At 39.0% G+C, this 20,991-nt stretch overlaps 1 protein-coding gene across 1 annotated transcript in view; it reads left to right on the top strand.

Moving 5' to 3' along the window:
* TBC1D32 (TBC1 domain family member 32) overlaps nt 1–20,991 on the top strand; it is a 1,886,357-nt gene that overhangs the window by 1,288,573 nt on the left and 576,793 nt on the right. The window contains exon 23 of the mRNA XM_044086982.1: nt 5,998–6,081. Within this exon, the coding sequence (XP_043942917.1) occupies nt 5,998–6,081 (84 nt within the window). The remainder of the gene's footprint in view (nt 1–5,997; nt 6,082–20,991) is intronic.

Below are 20,991 nucleotides of genomic sequence, written 5' to 3'. Positions count from 1 at the left end.
CCAAAAGTGGATTGGCTTTGTTCCCTAGAGTTGGGTAGGAGGCAACAATCCTAGTTAGGGTGCGAGATCCAAGACCTAGTAGTGGTCAGGAGGTGATACAGTTTCTTGTGTCTTTCCAGAAGAAAGACTCCCAAAAGTGGTTTGGCTTTGTTCCCTAGAGTTGGGTAGGAGGCAGCAATCCTAGTTAGGGTGCGAGATCCAAGACCTAGTAGTGGTCAGGAGGTGATACAGTTTCTTGTGTCTTTCCAGAAGAAAGACTTCCAAAAGTGGTTTGGCTTTGTTCCCTAGAGTTGGGTAGGAGGCAGCAATCCTAGTTAGGGTGTGAGATCCAAGACCAAGTAGTGGTCAGGAGGTGATACAGACAAACTTGGAACGCCGAAGGCAGGGACGCACAGCAGCCTGGGGAACCTAAGGGAGAAAAAATAACTGGGAATATATACCCTTGTGTTCCATTTTAACCCTAGTCAATTTCCCTTTCAGCTGTGAGAATCAAATCCTGTATTTTGTGACTTCAAGGTAAACACCTTAACCATTTAACTCCCAACCCTAGAAAATGGAAATCAAAATCTAAACCAGCTATACCTGAAGTAGTGAATATTGTAGCAGAGATAAAACAACAGTAAGCTGGATCTTTAGAAAAGGTCAGTAGCAACTTACATAGAAATAAATGGAAACTGTGGGAACAACACATGCAAAAAAATGTTTTGAGGGATGAAGGATGTTTAAGAGAAGGCAAGAATTAAATAATGTATGTAATATTGCTTAAATAATAAAATATATAAAGATATATGTGATTGGAGTCTGCATGTCCTTCCCGTGGTTTGGTGGGTGTTAGACATGCGTAAATGGGTGTGCCTTCGCTGAAGGTTGAACGTCGAGCTGGCACCTCGGCGTTCGTGAAAATGTACTGCCAATCATTAGTGGACCGGATTTCTGCTGTGGTGACCCCTAACCGGGAAAAGCCAAAAGACAGCAACAACATAAAAATATATGTGATATATAATTGTAAATATGAGCTTGTTAGTATGGTTTGATTACTTTTATATAAATGTAATTTTGCTTATGTTACAAGTAATAATTCAGTAAAGGTGTTTAAAAAAAGAATTCTAGATTTCATAGCCCCTACTTTTCTCACAACTCCTTTGGCTAGATTTCACAAGGAATATTTGGCAGTTTGTCAAATCAGTTTGAACCCAACACCAGCACTACATTTCTTTTCAAATTCCACTGTAGAAAAAAGAGTTACTGTGATGGGCGATTGGTTTTCTGTAAGCCCAGGTATCCTTTTTTCTCTTCCGGTCCCTACTCAGTCTGTAACCATAATGCATCAGTCTTTACGTGGGAAGCTGTGTTCAAGGCATGAAAGTCTAGGACCTCAGAAATAAGTAAGACAAATTAAAGCACATGCATGTCAAATAATTGCTGTTAAATCTCTAAACCATCTTTGGACTCCAGACCATTTTAAAGTTATCACAGTTATGTGGTACTTAAACAAACAAGGGGGATCCATTTTCTACCCCCTTTGCAGACTAGCTATGATAACCTGGAAATTACAGCCTTGGTTCAGTCTGTCCCTCCAAGCTACCTACATTTCATCAGAGCAAAACATATTGCAAACAAGCCAAGCAAGACGAGAAAGTTGTTGTTCTTCTTTCGGCTTTTCCCAGTTAGGGGTAGCCACTGTGGAACTCCAGTCTGCTAATGATTGGCAGTAGATTTTTTACGGGTGCCAAGGTGCCAGCTCGACATCCAACCTTCAGCAAAGGCACGCCCATTCTAAGCAAGATGAGAATAAATCGTCTCAAATGGAAGTTATACCCAATGATCTTCCGAGAATTGGACCGTCTGTGAGGAACATCGAAAGTTGATCTTTTTGCTTCCAGCCACAAAAGACAGTTAAAAAAATTCTGATCCAGGACTCCTTGTACACAGGTCTGGATGGCTAATACCTTGCATTGTCATGGTCAGAAATTTTCCTGTATGACTTTCCACCCTTTCCTCTAATAACCAGGGTTTTTGTAAAGGTGCAGAAGGACTCACCAAGGATAATTGTGTTGACCCGCTTTTGGCCCAGGCATCATTGGTTGTCTTTTCTTTTAAATATGGCCAAGGGAAATTACCACAAACTTCCTCACAGAATGAACTTAATCTGACAAGACGAGTTGTTTGATACACCCCATTCTTCAACTGACTACCTGTATGATAACTTAGTACCTTTTAGGTCCCTCAATTCTGAAGACGTGCAGCAGGTATTAAGGGAGGCAAAAGAAACCTGCCGCTAGAAAATCATTTAAAGGTAAGTGGAAAAAAATGTTCTAGTTCTGCCAGGAGAAGAACCAGGACCCGTTCAGGGCTTAGACTCCTTGGTTCTGCAGTATTTGTGTGAGTAATCATCCTCTGGCCTTTACTACTCTTCTGTCACGACTTACCTTTAGGCCATTTCTTCTTGTCTGCCTTTAGATACTACCTTTCTCCCAACCTCAAGTGAAACAGATTTGAAAGGGGTTTTACATATCCGTCCACCTATAAGGTAGGTGGCTTCTTCTTGGAATGTTATTCTTGTACTGGAAAAAACTTAAAAACTTATACCGTTTCCTTTTGAACCTACTAGCAAGGCTATTTGAAGTTCTTATTTCGAAAACAGTGTTACTCATTACATTCTACGAGATGAATATCTGAGTTACAAGCTGATATGGTAAGAAGTCTGTATCTCATCTTTCACAAAGATAGGGTAACATTGAGAGCAAATCCATCCTTTATACCAAAGTTGTTTCAGAGTTTACATTGAGTCAGGCAGTTCATCACAGTTTTCTTCCAGAACCAAGAAAAAAAATGAAATAAATGAGGGAAAAAGAATTTTATACACAGTGAATGTTCATAGGCAATTCAGATGCTACACTGTCAGGAGAGAAAAACTTCAGGACTTCTAATAAACTGTTTATTTCCTGTGAAAGTAAGAAAAAGGGACAATGAGTGTCAAGTCAGACAGTTTCTAAATGGTTATTTCATGCTATTGCTTTTCGTTATTTTCAAGTAAAAACAGGTCAGCACCACAAAAAGACACTGTCTGACTGAAGTAAATGTTTTTATTCAAGTAGCATCAAAACAATGTCCAAAGAGCAAATGTTAAAATGTTTTACCAGTTTCAGTACTAAAAGTACCTTCATCAGTAGCATGACTTTCTGCATGTATTCTGTCCATTTAAATACTAAAAACGATGGCACCAAAATTAATTTAAATGCATTCTTAAAGGCACCATTGACTAATAACATACCTGAGTGCATGTGTTTTCAGCTATTTTACAATATTCATTCAATCCAGGCCTAAACATTGTTCCTAGTTGAATCCCCAGTCAATACCTAAAAATGTGACTGTAGCATTCTGATGATATTTATACACTGCATTAATTTCCCAGGCACAACAAAGACCACTAAAATATTCCGAAATACCCTGTTTAAACATACTTGTAGTTTTACTCACATGAAAAGCTGTACATGAGCATGTAACTAAAATAATTTATTTTGTGAACTCTTGGTCGGGCACACTTTTTATGGTTATGCTGTGCATTACTCTGAGCTTTTTGAATTTTTATTTTCACCATAACAAGACACTTATCAGTAGCCACTCTACCTGTGGCTTTTTGGAAAAGGATGGAATCTAAAAAATATATTATAGCCAGCAACTTGATATTTGTAAACACATTTACCAAGCACTACTAGATTCCTTCTCTATGTCCAGGGCAGACTTTACTAGAACTAGTTTCCAGGGACTCCTGGAATCTGATCCTTTATCTTCCTCCCTTTCTTTTCTTTCTGAACTCTGGCGTATAGTTTAGGCTACTGCAACAGTGATCTAGTGATGAGCATAGAACAGTTGTGGAAGTAAACTTAGCCATAACATTAAATGTTCTAATATGTCACTGTTGCAGTAGCTGCACCCTCCCCATCCCTCTCTTTTTTTGTGTGTTATTTTTATACCAGAGTGTGGGACTTTTATTATTGTTCCTATCTGTCAGGGCTTTAGCCTTCCTCTTCTAAGGCAACAAAGCTTTGATGTTTTGGCACCCTAACCACTGATTTCACACTGCTGTCTGCAAGCTGTACAGTGGCTAGGGAATGTGGAAGGTGACCTAATGCTTTAGAAGCTGGCCAGCTGGTCTGATTCTTGGCAGGATGTCCCATATAGCTTAGGCTCTAACTGTGTCTTTAAGATGGCAGTTCTCACTTTTATTTGAAGTAAAACTTCCTTGTATCTCGCTTTAGTTATCCAGCTTCTGATTGCAATATTTCTGCACTTGCTTTTGCTTAATAAATAAACGAGAAGAAATATGATTTCAAAACATGAGGTATTGTTTCACATAAAGTTTAGTTGTTGCCGGGAACAGCCTTCCTGAAGAAGTGATACAGTCAAAGATAGTAAAAGAAAAAAATCTGTGTTGTATTGTGCAATTGTAAAGTGGTTCTTGTGAAAGGTGGACTATGTTTATTTTTCTTTCAGCTTTTCCCAGTTAGGGGTCGCCACAGCGGAACTCTGGTCCTCTAATGATTGGCAGTCGATTTTTACGGTGCCGAGGTGCCAGCCCAATACCCAAACTTCAACGAAGGCACACCCATTCACGCATGTCTTTTGAACGCCACTCGACCACGGGGACGACATGCAGACTCCACACAGAAGGCGCTCCAGCTGAGAATCGAACGAGAGAACCTCTTGCTGTGAGATGACAATGCTACCACTGCACCACCGCAGCTTCTGTGAGAGGTGGACTATAAAAGGGAAAAAAGAAGAAAGATGTTATGTATGTATGGTTATCAGGTCATTTAACTGGAAATGAACATATACTTACCAGCTGATGCAATCTGTATTTCTGTGGCGATCTGTTATTATGAGTTCCTTCCCAAACTCATTGTATAGTAAATGGTTAATGTATTGAATCTTTGTTTGAAATATAACCTCGCTATTGGGACATTTTTGCTTTTAGACGGTACCCTGAAGAATTAAAAAGTGGAAATGGACAAACACTAAGGAGCAAGAGGTCATGTTTGTACAGCTGACTCCTTTACACAGAGAGGTGGAACATGGAGGCATAACTGTGATCAAATTGACCTGCATTTGATCAGTAGCCTGGGCACCGGAAGATCCAGCCAGGAGGGAAAGGAATGAAGCAGCATTGTTTGAAAACATCTCTCCTGTAAGAGAGAGAAGTAGGTATGCCTTCCTCTTCCTGTAAGAGAGAGAAGTAGGTATGCCATCCTCTTCACTGCATCCACATTGAAGACTGATGACTTTTTTAGAGACACCTAATCACAAAGGTGGAAGGGCTGCTTAAGGAGATACATCACATGAGCAATTGATTTACTCACATTACTCCATTATGTGTATACCCCTTAAGCACTTGGAGAGAAATACTGGGGTAAAAGGGATTTTAAGTCATATATGCCTGGTACAGGGATGTACCCCCCTTCCAAAAAAAATAAATAAATACAGCAGACATTGCATGGAAACGTAAAGGTAATAAAGAAAGAAAAAATATAGAAAATCATGTTCATGTGCCATTTATTGCACAGTAAACTTAAACCGCCACAATAGGCTAATTTAGACAGTAGCTAAAATGTAAATTTGAATAATGAACTTTAGTTTTCAAAAACTGCATGCATGCAATAGAGTGACTTGTGTTTAATTAGCAATAGCAGAATGAATAAAGTGCAGTGTATTTTTTTTCCTTTTTATGAAATTAGCATATGTTTCAGTGCTCTTAAGAAATTGACAGCATTTATGTTACTGTACTCTCCTTTAAATATGCTTTTAATAGCTCCTGCAGTGTAGTCATTACATTGAGCTTCTGTTATATATATATACAAATCTAAAAAACATTCTTAAGATCATAAATGCATTTTGTTATTTACCAGATCTCAGTATAACTGATATTATATTGTCTGCTTTTATGGTTACTTAGCTCGGATGTTTTATAAGTTGTAATGGTTTTGCTTTTCATTTCAGTTTTGGCAGATCTACTAGAAAAATTTGTTATGCATGTTTCAGACACCTCATCAGAATGCTACTTTAGTATCCCTGAATACAAAGGTAAGATACACACAGGCATGTGTGGATTTAGTCATGTTTTTAGTTAGATTATAATCCATAGTCAGTCTACCTCTTCTTTCAGATATGGTGTTTTTTAGATGCTTTATAAATTATTGCTAACTCTGTATGGAAACTGGAATTCTAACCAAGTTTATTATAATAATAATCACTAGATTCATCAATCATACAATTTTGATTGTGACTGATATGATTTGCCCATGAATATGACTAAGTAAATAGCAGCAGGGATGGATACACAAATCATCACTGACCAATGAAGTTGACAGTGATTATATTTGTTATATACCAGAGTGCATTAAAAAGGGGCTTCTTACCTTTAGCATATTACACAAGAGAACAACTCATTGCAGATATCCAGTTGTTTTGTAAGGATAAAAAGATGCAGGTGATAACTGACTGATTGACTGAGCATGCACTTTGCTTTGACACACTGACCATGTGAGTCTGAGAATGGTTGCACTTTGTCTAGCTATTAATTTAGTTATTTATTTTACTATGCTACTTCTGTTTTTAAGAAATAGTGTAAATAGGTTCAGTAATATTTATTTTATTTATTTATTTATTTAACATTTGTTAACCAGGAAAGGCCAACTTGGAATGAAGCCAATTTTCAGCAGAGGCCCGGAGAGAAACGCTCCAGATGCATGTCTTTGTAAAGTGGGAGAAAACGGGATGCTACCTTTGAGAGCCAACAATAAAGGTGTTTAAAATGTTTTACTAGTTATTTAACACTTGCCACTAGACTAAAATGGATCTTTTTGCTGTGCTGTTTATAGTCTACCACTGCTAAAAGACATTGTGGCAGATTCAATAAAGCCTACACGATCCGCTAAGACTGTGTGCAAGCCGTGGTGTGATGCGCACATTAGCGCACTGTTTTGGATTCAGTAAGTGGCTCTACACAGCGTGTAGAGATGCGCAAATATGGTAAACACCATAGTATGCTAATTACAGCATAAGCAGCTGAATCGTATGCTAATCAACCAATCCAAGATGGAGGAGCTATTCAACAAGCTATAAAGCAACCGTGTAGACTCGGTGCTGGTTTTCCTTGTGAATTCCAAAACCTAATGGAATACAACCACAGAAAGGAGTCTACACAGAAAGAATGTTAGGGTCTGCTGTTGCTTTAATTCATGCGTATGTGCAACAAGCTGAAGTCTGTGCTGCTACTGCTGCTACTAATAGACTATAGCCAAGAAGGAGAAACGTTTTTAGACCCCATTTACCTTATCACAGTCTGCATAAGGTGGAAATTGTAGACTGCTACAGGGTGGATAGGGACACACTACAGGAGTTCAGCAACCTCTATTGTCCTCATCTCAGACCAAGGGTAACCAAGGAGAACTAGTACCGGTGGAGACCAAGGTATGTGTAACACTTAGAATTTTAGCTACAGGAACCTTTCAGAGACCAACAGGGGACATGCGGGGGTGTCACAGGCATCAGTATCCAGGATCCTCCATCAGTTCCTGAATGCTATGCTGCAACATGCCAGTGATTACTTACATTCCCCGTACACCTGAGGACAGGGCCACAAATATGCAGTTCTACCCCATAGCACACTACTCTGAAGTACTAGGTGCCATAGACTGTACACATGTAGAAGTCAAGGAACCACCTGGGGAACAGTGAAAAGGTGTACATAAATAGAAAGGGCTTCCACTCCATTAACTGCCAAGTCATGTGTGACACTAAGAGAATCATCTTGAATGTGTGTGCTGGCAACCCAGGCAGTTACCATGACTCACATATCTGGCAGAACTCCCAAAGATATGAGATGTTTACTAGGGGTGATATCCCACAGGGTCACATACTGGGGGATGCAGGTTATATATTGGAACAGTGGTTGATGATGCCCATCAGAAGTGCACACACACACACCAACTGAAGAATGTTATAGTGAGGCACACACTCAAAGCAAAAATATCATACAACATGTGTTAAGGCTGCTGAAGTCATGGTTCCAATGCCTAGATGTATCTGGGGAGCTCTGCAGTACTGTCCATGTACATGTACTGAAGTTTTCACTGTCTGTGCCATGCTTCACAACATCATCCTGAGAAAATAGCTTCAGCAGGATCAACAAGGGGAAGGGGCACACACCACACCACCACAGCGCATGATAGAGGTGGCAGTTCATTGCCATCATACCTGACCATGAGAAGTGGCTCTGCCAGGAGTTGCACTGACATGTCCACGCCCATGGTCAGATACACTGCTGCTACCTGAACATGATTGATGTCTGCTGCAGGAGCTGTCCTCATGAGTATGCCCAGGACCACAACCTCATGTTCTGTTATATCTGGATGTGGACACTTCAACCACTGATGGACCAGTGGAAGTAGTGCCACTATGGGAGCATGATCAGGCATGGCCATGTCAGCCAACATCAGATGATGTGACTGACCAACAACCACGTGGATGCCGTCCCCCTCCAAGCAAATGTTCCATCTCAGGCACCACCCATTCCAAAGTGTCAGTCATCTGATTCATTGAATCAGCAACATGGTGGAAGCAGTGATGCATGTCAGCTTGTGCCACATCTACAACCCTACATTTCCTCAGAGGCCCTATTGGAATGTGTCTACACCTTCATGATGACTCTAAACATACGTCAAGGAGCACAGAAAGGCACACCTGGATCAGGTGGAGAATGGACAACAGACCTCCTCTGAGCACCCCTAACAACCTTCCTTTAGCTATGGCCAAAGTCAACATGCACTGAAACCGCAGTAACCACATTACCCTGATCAAGTGTCTCACCCTCCACCTGTCCAATATCTGAGAACTTACTGGAATGGGTTGGCATAGGCCTACTTGCTGTGTACAGTGGAATTACAGGGGATGGCTGAATGTCAACCTCAGTGTCAGATTCAGCCTCTGCATCCGCCCCCCCCAACTCTGCCTCTGTTTGTCCAGCATTATCATCAGCGTCTGCCGATACTTTGAAATCAGGTGATAAGAGTTCTACACTTCCAATTTCAGGATCACACTGTGGTAATAAGCAACAAACATAGGAAAGAAATTAATAGCTACACTTCTACGGTTCAATATATGCTAACTATTACAGACAGTACAGCACTACACACACAATCCTGACACCCACATCACACATATGGATAAACTAAATATTTCTTTGAACTGCTTATCAGTACTGAAATAAAAATGTTTGGCTTACCATGTGCAGATGACTCCACACTTCCTAGGGAGGAAGGTCCTGGAAGAAGTTAAGCAAAATGTAAAGACACCATCATCACCGTAACAGTAGCACAGGGGTGAAAAACGTTTGACCCTTTATATGTCCATTAACAATATATTTGACAGAAACTTGGATGACACGTCCACCCCATTTGTAATGAACCAGAATGTGTTAACTGTATCAATCTATAACTAGGCCCCCAGCCAAGCAATTGTTAAGCTTACTTAAGTATTGCTGTCAATATTTTACTATACAAGAAATATTTAACAGTTGACATAGGTAAGCCTACCTGGAAGCTTCTACTGGGACATACATGTCCCCCCTGAAACAGCAGCACCAACATCAATCACATGCTGTTGGGTACTTTCCACTGAGCTCTCTGGATTCCTGACAGTGGACAGGAACTCTTCCTTTGGTGTTAGTGGTGGGTCTGTAGCAGCCCCCCCCCGGTAGCCTTCCATCCACTGGCCACTGCAGCTGTTCTCCTCCAGGCTGATGAAATCATGTCAGTGGGCCTTTGATGTACCTGATCATGTCCTGCTGTCTCCCCCAACAGCATTTACATCATCCACTATCTGTTGCCAAATTTGCATTCTCTCAGACATATCCCCCATGTCCTCTCTCAAGCAGAAAGGCACCATGTTGCCTAAATGCTTGGACAATGGCATCATTCTTAGGGTCACTGAAGGGGGGTTTGGGGGATTGTGATGCTTGGGTACCATAATCTTAGGTGATATAAAACACAAAGGAAGGATACTGCATGCAAATATCACATACATAAAAGTTCTTGCTTAGATTTAACACATAAGTAGATTTTCAGTGTTACCCACTAGAGAAACAAATAACTTTCAAAATATTCAAACATAAGAAAGATTAGATTGTAACATATCACAGTCACACACAAAACAAGGTTGGATCCAAAACAAGGAGAGTAACAATAGCAAAGCAAACCTCTGTAAAAACAATTTTGCTTGTGTCAACACAGATATGGAACTTGGCTCCCCCCACCTCCAAAACAACAGGCAGATGACATTTTGCTACCAAACAAATGAATAAAACATCAAAGAATTGTTATAAGTGTTATGAAAGAAACTGCCCCAAAAACATGTGTACACATTTACCACTAAATATTATTTTTTATGCAATTCCCAATCATCTCTACCTGTAGCCAGCACTCCCCTAGAGGTGTCTATGGGCCATCCTAGAAGGCTAATACCCTTGTGTCATTGACAATATAAGACATTTACATTTCACTGAAATAACAATAAAAAAGTGTAAAGATAAGCAGTAACATTAACACTTGTGATGAAAGTTAATAAGGCTCTGCACATGAGAAAGTAAAATGGCCTGACTAAAATGCCTGTAAAGTTCTGAGAAGTGCATACAGATAAAAGTAGCATTTACTAATGCATATATAAAAATATTTTTCTAAGTGACATCCGAGCATATCCAGTATATAACTGAAAAATGCAATCATACCTTATCAAGATCAGTAGTCTTCTGTGCATATAAGTTCATAGGTAGGTACTAGGCTATCTGCCTGAGGGCATTTATAAGCCTAGCCAGAGTGTTTCAGCTTTCGCCGCCCCATTGATTAACTGAGCCTCTGTCAAGAAGAGCCAATGAAGTGATCCCAGGGGTGTATTTTCTGTTACTCATCCACTCGTCAATGTTTCTCTTGAAGAGTGTTAGTGAGGGGCTCTGCCTAATGTAGTTAGGAATTTTGTTCCAAAGCATGGGGAGTCTCTGTGGCAGGAATCTATCCCTCCAGCATGTTCTATTTATTGTTGTGGCGAGGTTTAGCTCACTAGATCAAGTGGCTCGCAGTGACTTGGATTTCTTCAGGTGGAGCATGTCCATCAATTCTGAGTTGGACATGGCTTTGTAAGTCAGGCAGAGATCACCTCTGAGTAAGCGATATGCCACTGAGTACAGCCGGAGTTTTTCCAGTCGGGCTGCATAGGACATATGTTTGAGGCCAGTAATCCTCTTGGTGAGGTACTTTTGTGGTCTTTCCAGCTGTTGGAAGTGTCTTGTGAGGTACATCCCAAATGGGGCATTGTACTCTATGATAGGTCTGATGAGTGACGAATAGAGGGGCACTATAACCTCTTTATTTCTAGATGCGAACCCTTGGATGGGCTACATAGAAGGATTTCCTAACTACTTTGGCAATATGATTGTCAAAGGAGAGATTACTATCTACCTGGGTCCCCAGATCTCTTATTACCTCTTCTGTATTGAGGGGGCTGTCACCTATGTGGTAATTCATGGGTGTTTTGTTTTTCCCAAACGGGATGACTATGCATTTTTTGGCATTTAGCTTGAGACCATGACTTTGACACCAGGTGTCCATGTCAGTAAGGCTCTTTTGGAGAATGTCCGTGTCAGCCGGAGAGTCAGTTATAGCTCCCAGTTTGCAGTCATCGGCGAACTTGATTAGCCATAGTCCTCCTGTGTTTGCTTGTAATTCTGAGAAGTATATGCTGAACAGTAGGGATCCCAGGACCGAGCCTTGAGGGACACCACTTGTGACTTGTTTAGAGTCGGACCTGGAGCCCGCTATTCTTACCATGTGAGTTCTGTCTGTAAGCCAGTTGGCAACCCATCTCGTGACGTAGGAGTTTATGTTCAGGCTGGTGAGTTTTTCTATAATTATAAGAAAATACGAACACTGCTCAGGATAAAGCGCCCTCGTGAAGCAAAGTACAAAATTCAAAATATCCAGAACTTCAAGGGCACAACACGACAATCGGAGCTGACTTCTTCTCTAAAACAGCTTTATTCCAAAAGATATGTAACAGTCATAAAAAGGTACAAACGGCCAGTAAGCACTTTCACATTGTAAATGCTTCTTCAGACTTTCAACTGCCAGCTTTACAAAATTAGAGTTTATATAATCAAGGAGCCAATCAGCTATTGCTACCTCATTCAATTAATTAAATAAATAGATGCATAAATTAATTAAAGCTATATAGCTAAAACTTCTAAAATACAAAAATACGTATTATACGATGCATATATCATACAATACATATGTTTACACATCTAAATATATAGAAAAAAATTCATCTAAATATATACATATATATATATATATATATATATATATATATATATATATATATATATATAAATCAAATCTAAAGACATACAAATATAAAAACCCTATAAACTAAGTCGCCTGCATAACATAAATAAACAGTGCAAAAGTACTTCTATGGCTTTGTCATTTAAAAAACAAAATCATACATATTTAAACATCTAGTTAAATATAAAAATAGTAATATGTATGGTTTTAATGGCCCAGATAAACTACATATGCACACATATAAAAACTATACTAATAACTATGCTAAAAAACTTTATACTAAAAAACTTTTGAGAAACTACATAGCCTCAATCAATGTGTGAGGGGTCTCTCTTTCAAAAAGGGCTTCAAAGACATCCTATCATTTTACCCATGTAGTCTATCAGTTTGTAGTTTCAAAATCCATCTGGCCTCTTGTTTTTCTGTGTGAGTCTTGTCATCACCTAGCCTCACGGTTTTGTGTATTAATTCTGACTGTGAAACATAATTTGTGAGTAGTATCATTCTGTATAACGTGCCTAGCTAAGACATTATTCTCATCTTCATTTATTGCATATGTATGTTCCCTAATGCGTTCTCTTATTGTCCTATTGGTTTTACCAACATAGAAGGAACTAATCAGCATACAGTCTAAAAGTGTATTTATATTTAGTGTCAGGGTTTATGAATACATTGGATCCAGATGTATATTGACAATGATTACATGACCTACAAGGAAATGTACCCTCTCTGGTTGATCTAACTCTCTCTATTTATTCTATTGTTCTTAAAGCAGAGTAGCCTTTTTAGAGACTGGGTATTCTTATATGTAAAATGTGTTTTCCCTCCTACTGTTGCCCCGACTTTCTGGTCTAGAGTTAAGATATGCCAGTTATTGTAAGTAATTTCTTTAATTTTCTTATTGTTGCTAGTATATGGTAGCACAAGGTTCCTAAATTTCCCATTAAGTTTACTAGATGCTCCTTCATTTCGATTAGTCATTCTTCTAATGAAAGGTTTGCCTACACTATCTCTTCTAATCATATCTGTGTCATGAGCAATTGAAATTTCATAATCCTTATAACCTCTCTGTTTGAATTCATTCTGCAGTTCATCCAGCTTCAACTTAAATGCTTCATCATCACTAGTAAGTCTAGATATTCTTAAAGTTTGACCTTTCACTATATTCTAATAAATGTGTGTGGGGGGGGTGCATGCTTGTTCGATGTAGTATTGCATTTTTCCTACATTCTTTCCTGAAAAGTTCTGCATGTAGCATTCCACCAGATTTAGACACTCTCACATCCAAATAATCTATCGTCTCCTTTGACCAACTGCCTGTGAATTTCAGAAAGGTAGTGGTCCCATTTAGGTATTCAATGAATTCTTAAGTTGTCCTCATTATCTCCCTAAATTAAAAAGACATCATCAACAAAACGCTTATAATAGTTAATTCTAGTACTATAGTGCTTATTCTGCGTTATATATGTGTCCTCCCAATGTGCCACGGCCAGATTTGCATATGAGTTATCACATGGAGTCCCCATCGCTACACCTTTTTGTTGTAAAAAATAGGTTTTATCAAATAGGAACACATTATTTTTTAAAATCATGTCTACTAACATTGCACATCTAATTATCTAATCTCTAGGCATGTCATGTTTAATCAGAAACAATCTCATATACTCAATTCCTATATCATTAGGTATACTCGTAAATAAGGAGGTGACATCTAAAGTCACCAAAAAATCAGAAGATATTTCATGCTCACATAATGTGTATTCTCTTAGAGTCTCAAGAAAGTGTTGAGTGTCTTTTATAACTGTATCAGTTCTTTCAACTGTCTGCTGAGATGTTTCTCAACATATATAGATGCTGATTCTGTCAGCCAGCCTTTGCTGGCTACAATTGGTCTCATGTCTGGATTCGACAAATTCTTGTGTACCTTAGGTAGACCTCTTATTGTAGGGAGTAACGGTTTCTCAGTCAATATATATTTGTATAGTTAAAAACATGTCATATAAATCACACTGCACATCTCTTATAATTTTATCTAAACGTGTAATATTAAGGGGGTAAATATGTATCTAAATCTCTTAACATATCATTCATTTTATTCATATGGAAACGTGTATCGATTATTACGATTGCACCACCATTATCAGCTGGTCTAATCACAATCATATCATTATTCTGAAAACTCTTGAGAGCTTCACATTCTAATGTGCTTAAATTGTAAAAGTCTTTTTTTATCATCCTTTTTTATTAAATCTAGCAAATCTCTCTCACAGGCTCTTTCAAATGTTTCTAATAGAGGATGTGATGGGGGTACATAAGTTAAGGGTTTCCTAAAACATTCCTCAGTATTAATGGTAATCTCACCAAATAACATATTTAGGCACATTGAGGCAAAAGGGGATGATCATACATTTAAATTTGCCATTCTTGAGCAGATTAAAATGGGTCCAAGAGGAGGTAATTTCAAGACATTATTAGGGTATAAGGAGACCAAATGGCAATTACTTACTGATGCTTTAAATTTTCCTGGTCTCAATGACTACATAACCATTAAACCTATTTTGCAAATGTGATCAAATGTAATAAAATAAAATAATAAAAAAAAGTTTTATCATTTATTATGTCTTTGACACAGACATTATATATATTTTATATATATGTGAATGTTGTTTTATGAATGTGTATATGTTGTATTTTAGCTTTTAATTCATTGGTGTATATTTCTTTAACACAAAAGTAATTTTAAAGTAGAATTTTGGCACCAAATTGGTTTATATAAGGGACGAGTAAATGATTGACAGTTATTCTGATGAAGTCAACATATATCAGTGGATGAAAGCGCTAAATCTGTTCTATAATAAAGGATTGTGGAGTCACATTCGTTTGTGGGAATGCGTTTCCTTCAGCTGAGTCTGTATTTGTGGCATGCATACTGTTTTGGATTTAGTACAAACATGGGAAACAGGTAAGCAGAGTAAATGTCATCTAAAGTACATTTTTGATAAGCAATACATCAACTACACGTGTGCATCCCTTGTGTGTGTACCACATACTAGCTGTAGATCAGGGTTAAAGTCTCACCTTTGTCTTTTAAGGATGAAACCTAATAAACAATACTTACAAGTCTAAAGCAAGTTTAGCTTTGCTTGTCTTATTTACACAACGCTTACCATCGAGCAAATTTAGAGTACTGGCCCACACACAAGGCAGACAGAACACTTTGCAGACAGGATGCAGATATTCTCATTTTCCAAAAGGATACACTTTTGCATTTCTTGCTTTCCATCACCCAACACCGCTTAGCGGCATTGCACAGCAGTTAGCAACCTTCCCCAACATCTGCAGTTCCAGAACACCTGCAGAGAGGAAACAGACAGTCAACAATTTCAAAAAGGATACATTCTGTCAATTCTGTTGGGCACTGCACAAACACAGTAAGCGGAGTTGTGTGGCTGTCAAAACACAGAAGTTAATACTGTACAGGGAAATATCCAACTGTTACTTAACTCCTGTGGCAGTAGGTGTAAGTGCAGCGCTGCAATTCCAAATGTTTTTACTGTTGCTCCATTTCATTTTATATTAAGTGTCACATAAAAAGGTTAAACTTAATTAAAAATAACAGTAAGTATGTATATCAGTGGAGCGTGTATGAATTATATGTATGACTGAGGGTATGCAGACTGCTGTGTTTCTGTAACTATAATTGTGCTATCTGGCCTTAGATAACCTTCAGACTTCAATAAGACTCATACACATATGAAGGTATAAACAATTTCTTGTTAGGTCACACACATGTATAATTAACCCCACAGTCTGTCATGTGTATGTATATGTAATTCATGACTATGTCTGAGAAGCACTTCTTCTGTGGCAAAGATGGAAAATTGTCACTGTGGAAGAAAATGTTTTGTCTCCTATGCATAGGTTTGAATCCCCATTATAAAAAATAATTTTTATCACTGTATAAAGCCAAACCAAAAATATGTCAAATCATGAAATACATGCCCCGAGTACGTCTGGCCAAGGCTGTCTCCAGTGTGTCTGGCATTCCAAGCACTGGAGAACAGTGTAGGCATCACTTTGATGACCTAAAAAGGTGCAAGAGGGATACACTCAACCAGTGGATGGATGTGTTCAGAACTAGTAACATCCCACAGTTTTGTAAGTATACTAATAAGAGAATTTATAGTAGATAGAAAATTACATATAGGCAAGACAGGTATGCATAATGCTCATCTGTTCTCTTCTCTTCATTCCAAAGCTAATGCAGAGATCACTCCTATTGAGAATCCCATGCTGAACATGTAGAGAGACTGAGGGAAGCAAGGGGTATGTGTGCAGTACAAAAAAAGTACTGTTGTAGCTTGTAAATTAAAAAATTATTTTCTATATAGTTGTAGCAAAGTAAGCATGCATATCCTATCTGAAAAAACAAGAGTGCATGCTTCAGTCTGTAGAATAAACCAACTGTATGAGTCAAGTGCAAGACTGTAGTCAGACATTGTGGGTTCAAATACCAAAAGTAACAATTCTAAAATAGTGCAATCCTTTACAAACATTACATAAATAAATTTTTACTCAAGTGGCATAAATGCCCTGCTGTTAACTTAATTTGTAAAATTGGACCAGGCATATGTGCAATATCTACCCATTGCAAGGATAACTTTGAACAGTCTTAAATTGTAGTGTGTAGTTGTTCTGAAGTATACTTAAATGTAAATTTTCAGATAAAATACTTTTATTATTGTGATAATGCATTGGATGTGACATATGATTGCAATTTTATCTCTTTTTTTTCTCGCTCCCTCAGCCTTTATCTTTTTTTTTCTGTGTGTCATACTTTTGGTATGTCATCCATCTCGAACAAATCACAATATGCTTTATAGCACAGTAGGCCAACCCCAGTAGCTCAGCCTGCCCCCTCTCCACCCACTCCGGCACTGATGCTCAGCACATCTGGGACCCTACCTGGCAATACTACCTCTACTGCCCTGCACTACCTGCACTCTGAGGTAGCACTACCCTGGCAGCTGGTGCACAATACACTGGCAGAGGTGAGGCTTTTATCACCTCCCAGGAGATGCCAGGGTTGGTGCATATGGTCATGCACAGCACCATTGGTGTATGTGTACACTGAATGGAGAACCTGATCTCCCTTATGGTCCATAGGAAGAGATGTCAAGAACGCCAGCAGAGTAAGGGGACAGTGATGACAGCCCTGTGGGTGAGGACTAGATTCTCTCTGTCCCCGTGTTTGATATTCATGGGTTTCTGTTGTCCCCTCCCTAACCCCAGTCATGGTGTCCCCCAACCATTTGCATCCCTCACTGTCCCTGTGTCTTGTCTTGTCTTGTTTGTCCTGTTCATTTGCCTCTGCTTCTTCCCCTTACCCCTACTTACCTGACCTATAAATACCTGTGGCCCTTACCCAACATTTCTCTCTTACTGAAGTAAAAAAAAAAAAAAAATGGGCATCTGTCCCACAAAAAAAAGTATCATCCCATACATAGTCCTTCACTTTGCACACATATCTTCTTGACACACTTGATTTGGTCCAGTTGGCTCTTTGTTGAGGTGATAGCCCAAATTCAGCTAATATTCTGTACATATTTTCATTTTACATTGTTGAAAAAGTGGATAGCTATGGTTCTTTCCTACCTCTCTCCTGCACATTTCTGTATTGCTTTCCCTTTGTTCCTCCCCCGTTTGCCCCCATTTTCCACTTTCCTATCCAACCATTTAAACACCTTTAATCTAGTAAAAAAATAGAATTACACACAACACACATATGTAAAAAAAAAAAAAAGCAATGGATCTCTTCACTTTTTGGCCTCTATGTTTGCTTAGAGTTTGACTTTGCACATCAATGCCAAGTGACTGTGAATGGCTCTTCAGTGGTGTGGTTATCTCAGCACAGTGCTGCTTAAACACTCTGTGCTAAGGTGACACACAATAACACACAGTTAATGTAGTATAAAGAATTATTTCATTGCATTGTCAATACTTATTTAAAAGTGTTACATAAACCTAGATTTGAACCCTATATCACTGGGGCTACAAAAAAAAAAGTGTCAGTGCATTTACATCTGCTGCCACAGAGTAAGCTAAGCAGCAGGTGTTCTTCATACACTCCGTACTGAGAACTATCATAATTGTAGCAATGAGGCTAATATTTGCTTGCCATTTAACTATAAACTAACAGAGAAAGTAGTAGAAATGTATATCTCACATGTGCAAACACTTAGCCCTCGTCCACACAATCCAGCTGCTTGGCGGTGTGCTATGGAAAGTGGACAATAGCATGCATTACTTATGTTTACTGTCTGTTTAGTCGTAATCCCATGAAAGTACATGTAAAAACACAAATATAGGGAAGGCACTTTTTAAGAAAAGAACACATATTTACACAGTAGAAATCTGTTACCTCCACCCATGCACTTCAAACCTGGTATCTCAGTACTTGTTCATAGTATATCAACTACACTACAGAAATAAATAAATGTTTTCTTATATACCATGCAAGTCTTTATAATAACAAAACACCTTCAGATTTTCCCGTATTTGTAGTAATATGAACAGCTGTTTGCATACAGTTTGTAAAGGTGTCTCTTAAAGTATACCTGCACATCGAAAACACAACAGCAAATAGTGCATATTGCACATTCCTCAGCATGATAACATGCAGAGTTTTAATATCTTGACAGCTGGACATGGATAGCTATCCATTTCATGCAGGCCTCCCAACATCTTCTCTCCAGCATGCAATACTGATGTCATCCACTATAAACTGTCCTGCAGCCTTGTAAAAGTCAAGCTTGTGCCATGGTGCTTGTGTAGAGTACTGAGTTCTCTAGTCTTTGTACTTAGGTAAAAGTCTAATCTCACTGCAGTCAACTGGTGTGTGTTTCTGTTTAGTCAGAAGAGCATAATTGTGTATCCTGCAGTTACCACTCCAATCCCATAGAGCATCAATATTTTGACTGTTGTACATGCCTACATATCCATTTCATGCAGGCCTCCCAACATCTTTTCTCCAACATCCATTGCTGGTGTCATCCACTATAAATTGTCATGCAGCCTTCTAAAAGTCAGACTTGTGGCATGGCACTTGAGTTAAATACAGAGGTCTCTAGTTGGTTTACTTAGGTAGGGGTTCTGTTCTCACTGCAGCTAGTGTGTGTGTGTATATATGTGTGTGTGTGTGTGTGTTTGCACTTACTTGACATTAGAGAGAACATTTTACCTGCATGTGGAACACTGCTATTACCAGCTTTTCCTCACTAGACACTGCTGATGCCATGACCTATAAAGTCTTGTCCGACACTGTCCAAGTCAGACTTGTGCTGTGGCGCTTGTGCTAAATACAGAGGTATGTAGTCAGATTACTTAGGTTGGGTTTCTGTAGTCACTGCAGTCAACTGTGGTGCATGTGTGTGTTTGTGCACTTGCATGGCATTAGAGCATTTTACACCAGCATGTGGGACACTGCTATTACCATCTTCTCCTCACCAAACACTGCTGATGTCGTCACTTTTAAAGTGTTGTCCAGTACTCTTCAAGTCAGATTTCTGCTGTGATATTAGCATGATACAGACAGTATCAACCCACACCAAAGATTGCTGCCACAACCATGAAGATACATGTTATGAAACAAAAACATGGTGGGATTTCTTACATTATGAAAACAAATGCACAACCCTATGATAAATTAGACATCACACCCCTTTGAGTAGACCAAGTGGTATGTGACCTGTTTATGGAGGTAGATGGTATGTGGAACATTCACCAGCATGTACCCACAGTGGGGATTACTCCCTTGTATGTAACACAACTCCTGAATATGTGCAGGGCATCCACATCAAAGGTCATAATACTTCATAGTTCACAGCCTTCATCACATCAGTAACTGAGTACAATGAACCATTCTTCATGTACCTCCCTACACATCTTCCAGGGATATGTAATTCAAATGCACCTCCTTTGCTAGAGTGAGTATTTACTCATCTTACTGGCCATACCTAAGAGTTCTTTTTGTTGCATAAATATTACTGTATCATGAAGTGGAACTCCCATCAAGGTGATATACCAGATGCATGAGAGATACCTGTTCCAGTGATGCACACAGTTCATACATAGCTGATTGACAACATTAATGGCATGGGTTACATTCATGACATATGCAGTCACATATGCAAAATCTGAAGGTAATGCTACTCAATGCTAGATGTCTAAACCTCAAAATGCACTCTCTAGAGGCACTCCTAAAAATGGAGAACATCGATATCTGTGCAGTAACTGAGAGCTGGTTCAAGGCTCCAGAGAGCACCCCTGCAATACCAGGCTACAACTCTTACCAGACTTTTCGGCCACCAAACCAGGACCGAAACACTAAAGGTGGAGGAGTGTCTATATTCACCAAGGATATTCACGCCACCAGGCTAGTTGCCCAACACAATGCGTCTGAAATTCTCCAGGTGCAACTGACACTAGGTAAGACTGCAATCCAAATTGTAGCTTGCTACATATCCCCCACCATGCTCCAAGATTCTCACTACACCTTTCTAAACATACTGGAAAATATTAAGATAGAACCAAACAC

This window comes from Protopterus annectens, chromosome 1.part1, assembly GCF_019279795.1.
Source record: "Protopterus annectens isolate FY-2018-M chromosome 1.part1, PAN1.0, whole genome shotgun sequence".
Lineage (NCBI taxonomy): Eukaryota > Metazoa > Chordata > Ceratodontiformes > Protopteridae > Protopterus > Protopterus annectens.
This window is presented reverse-complemented; position numbering and strand designations above follow the sequence as displayed.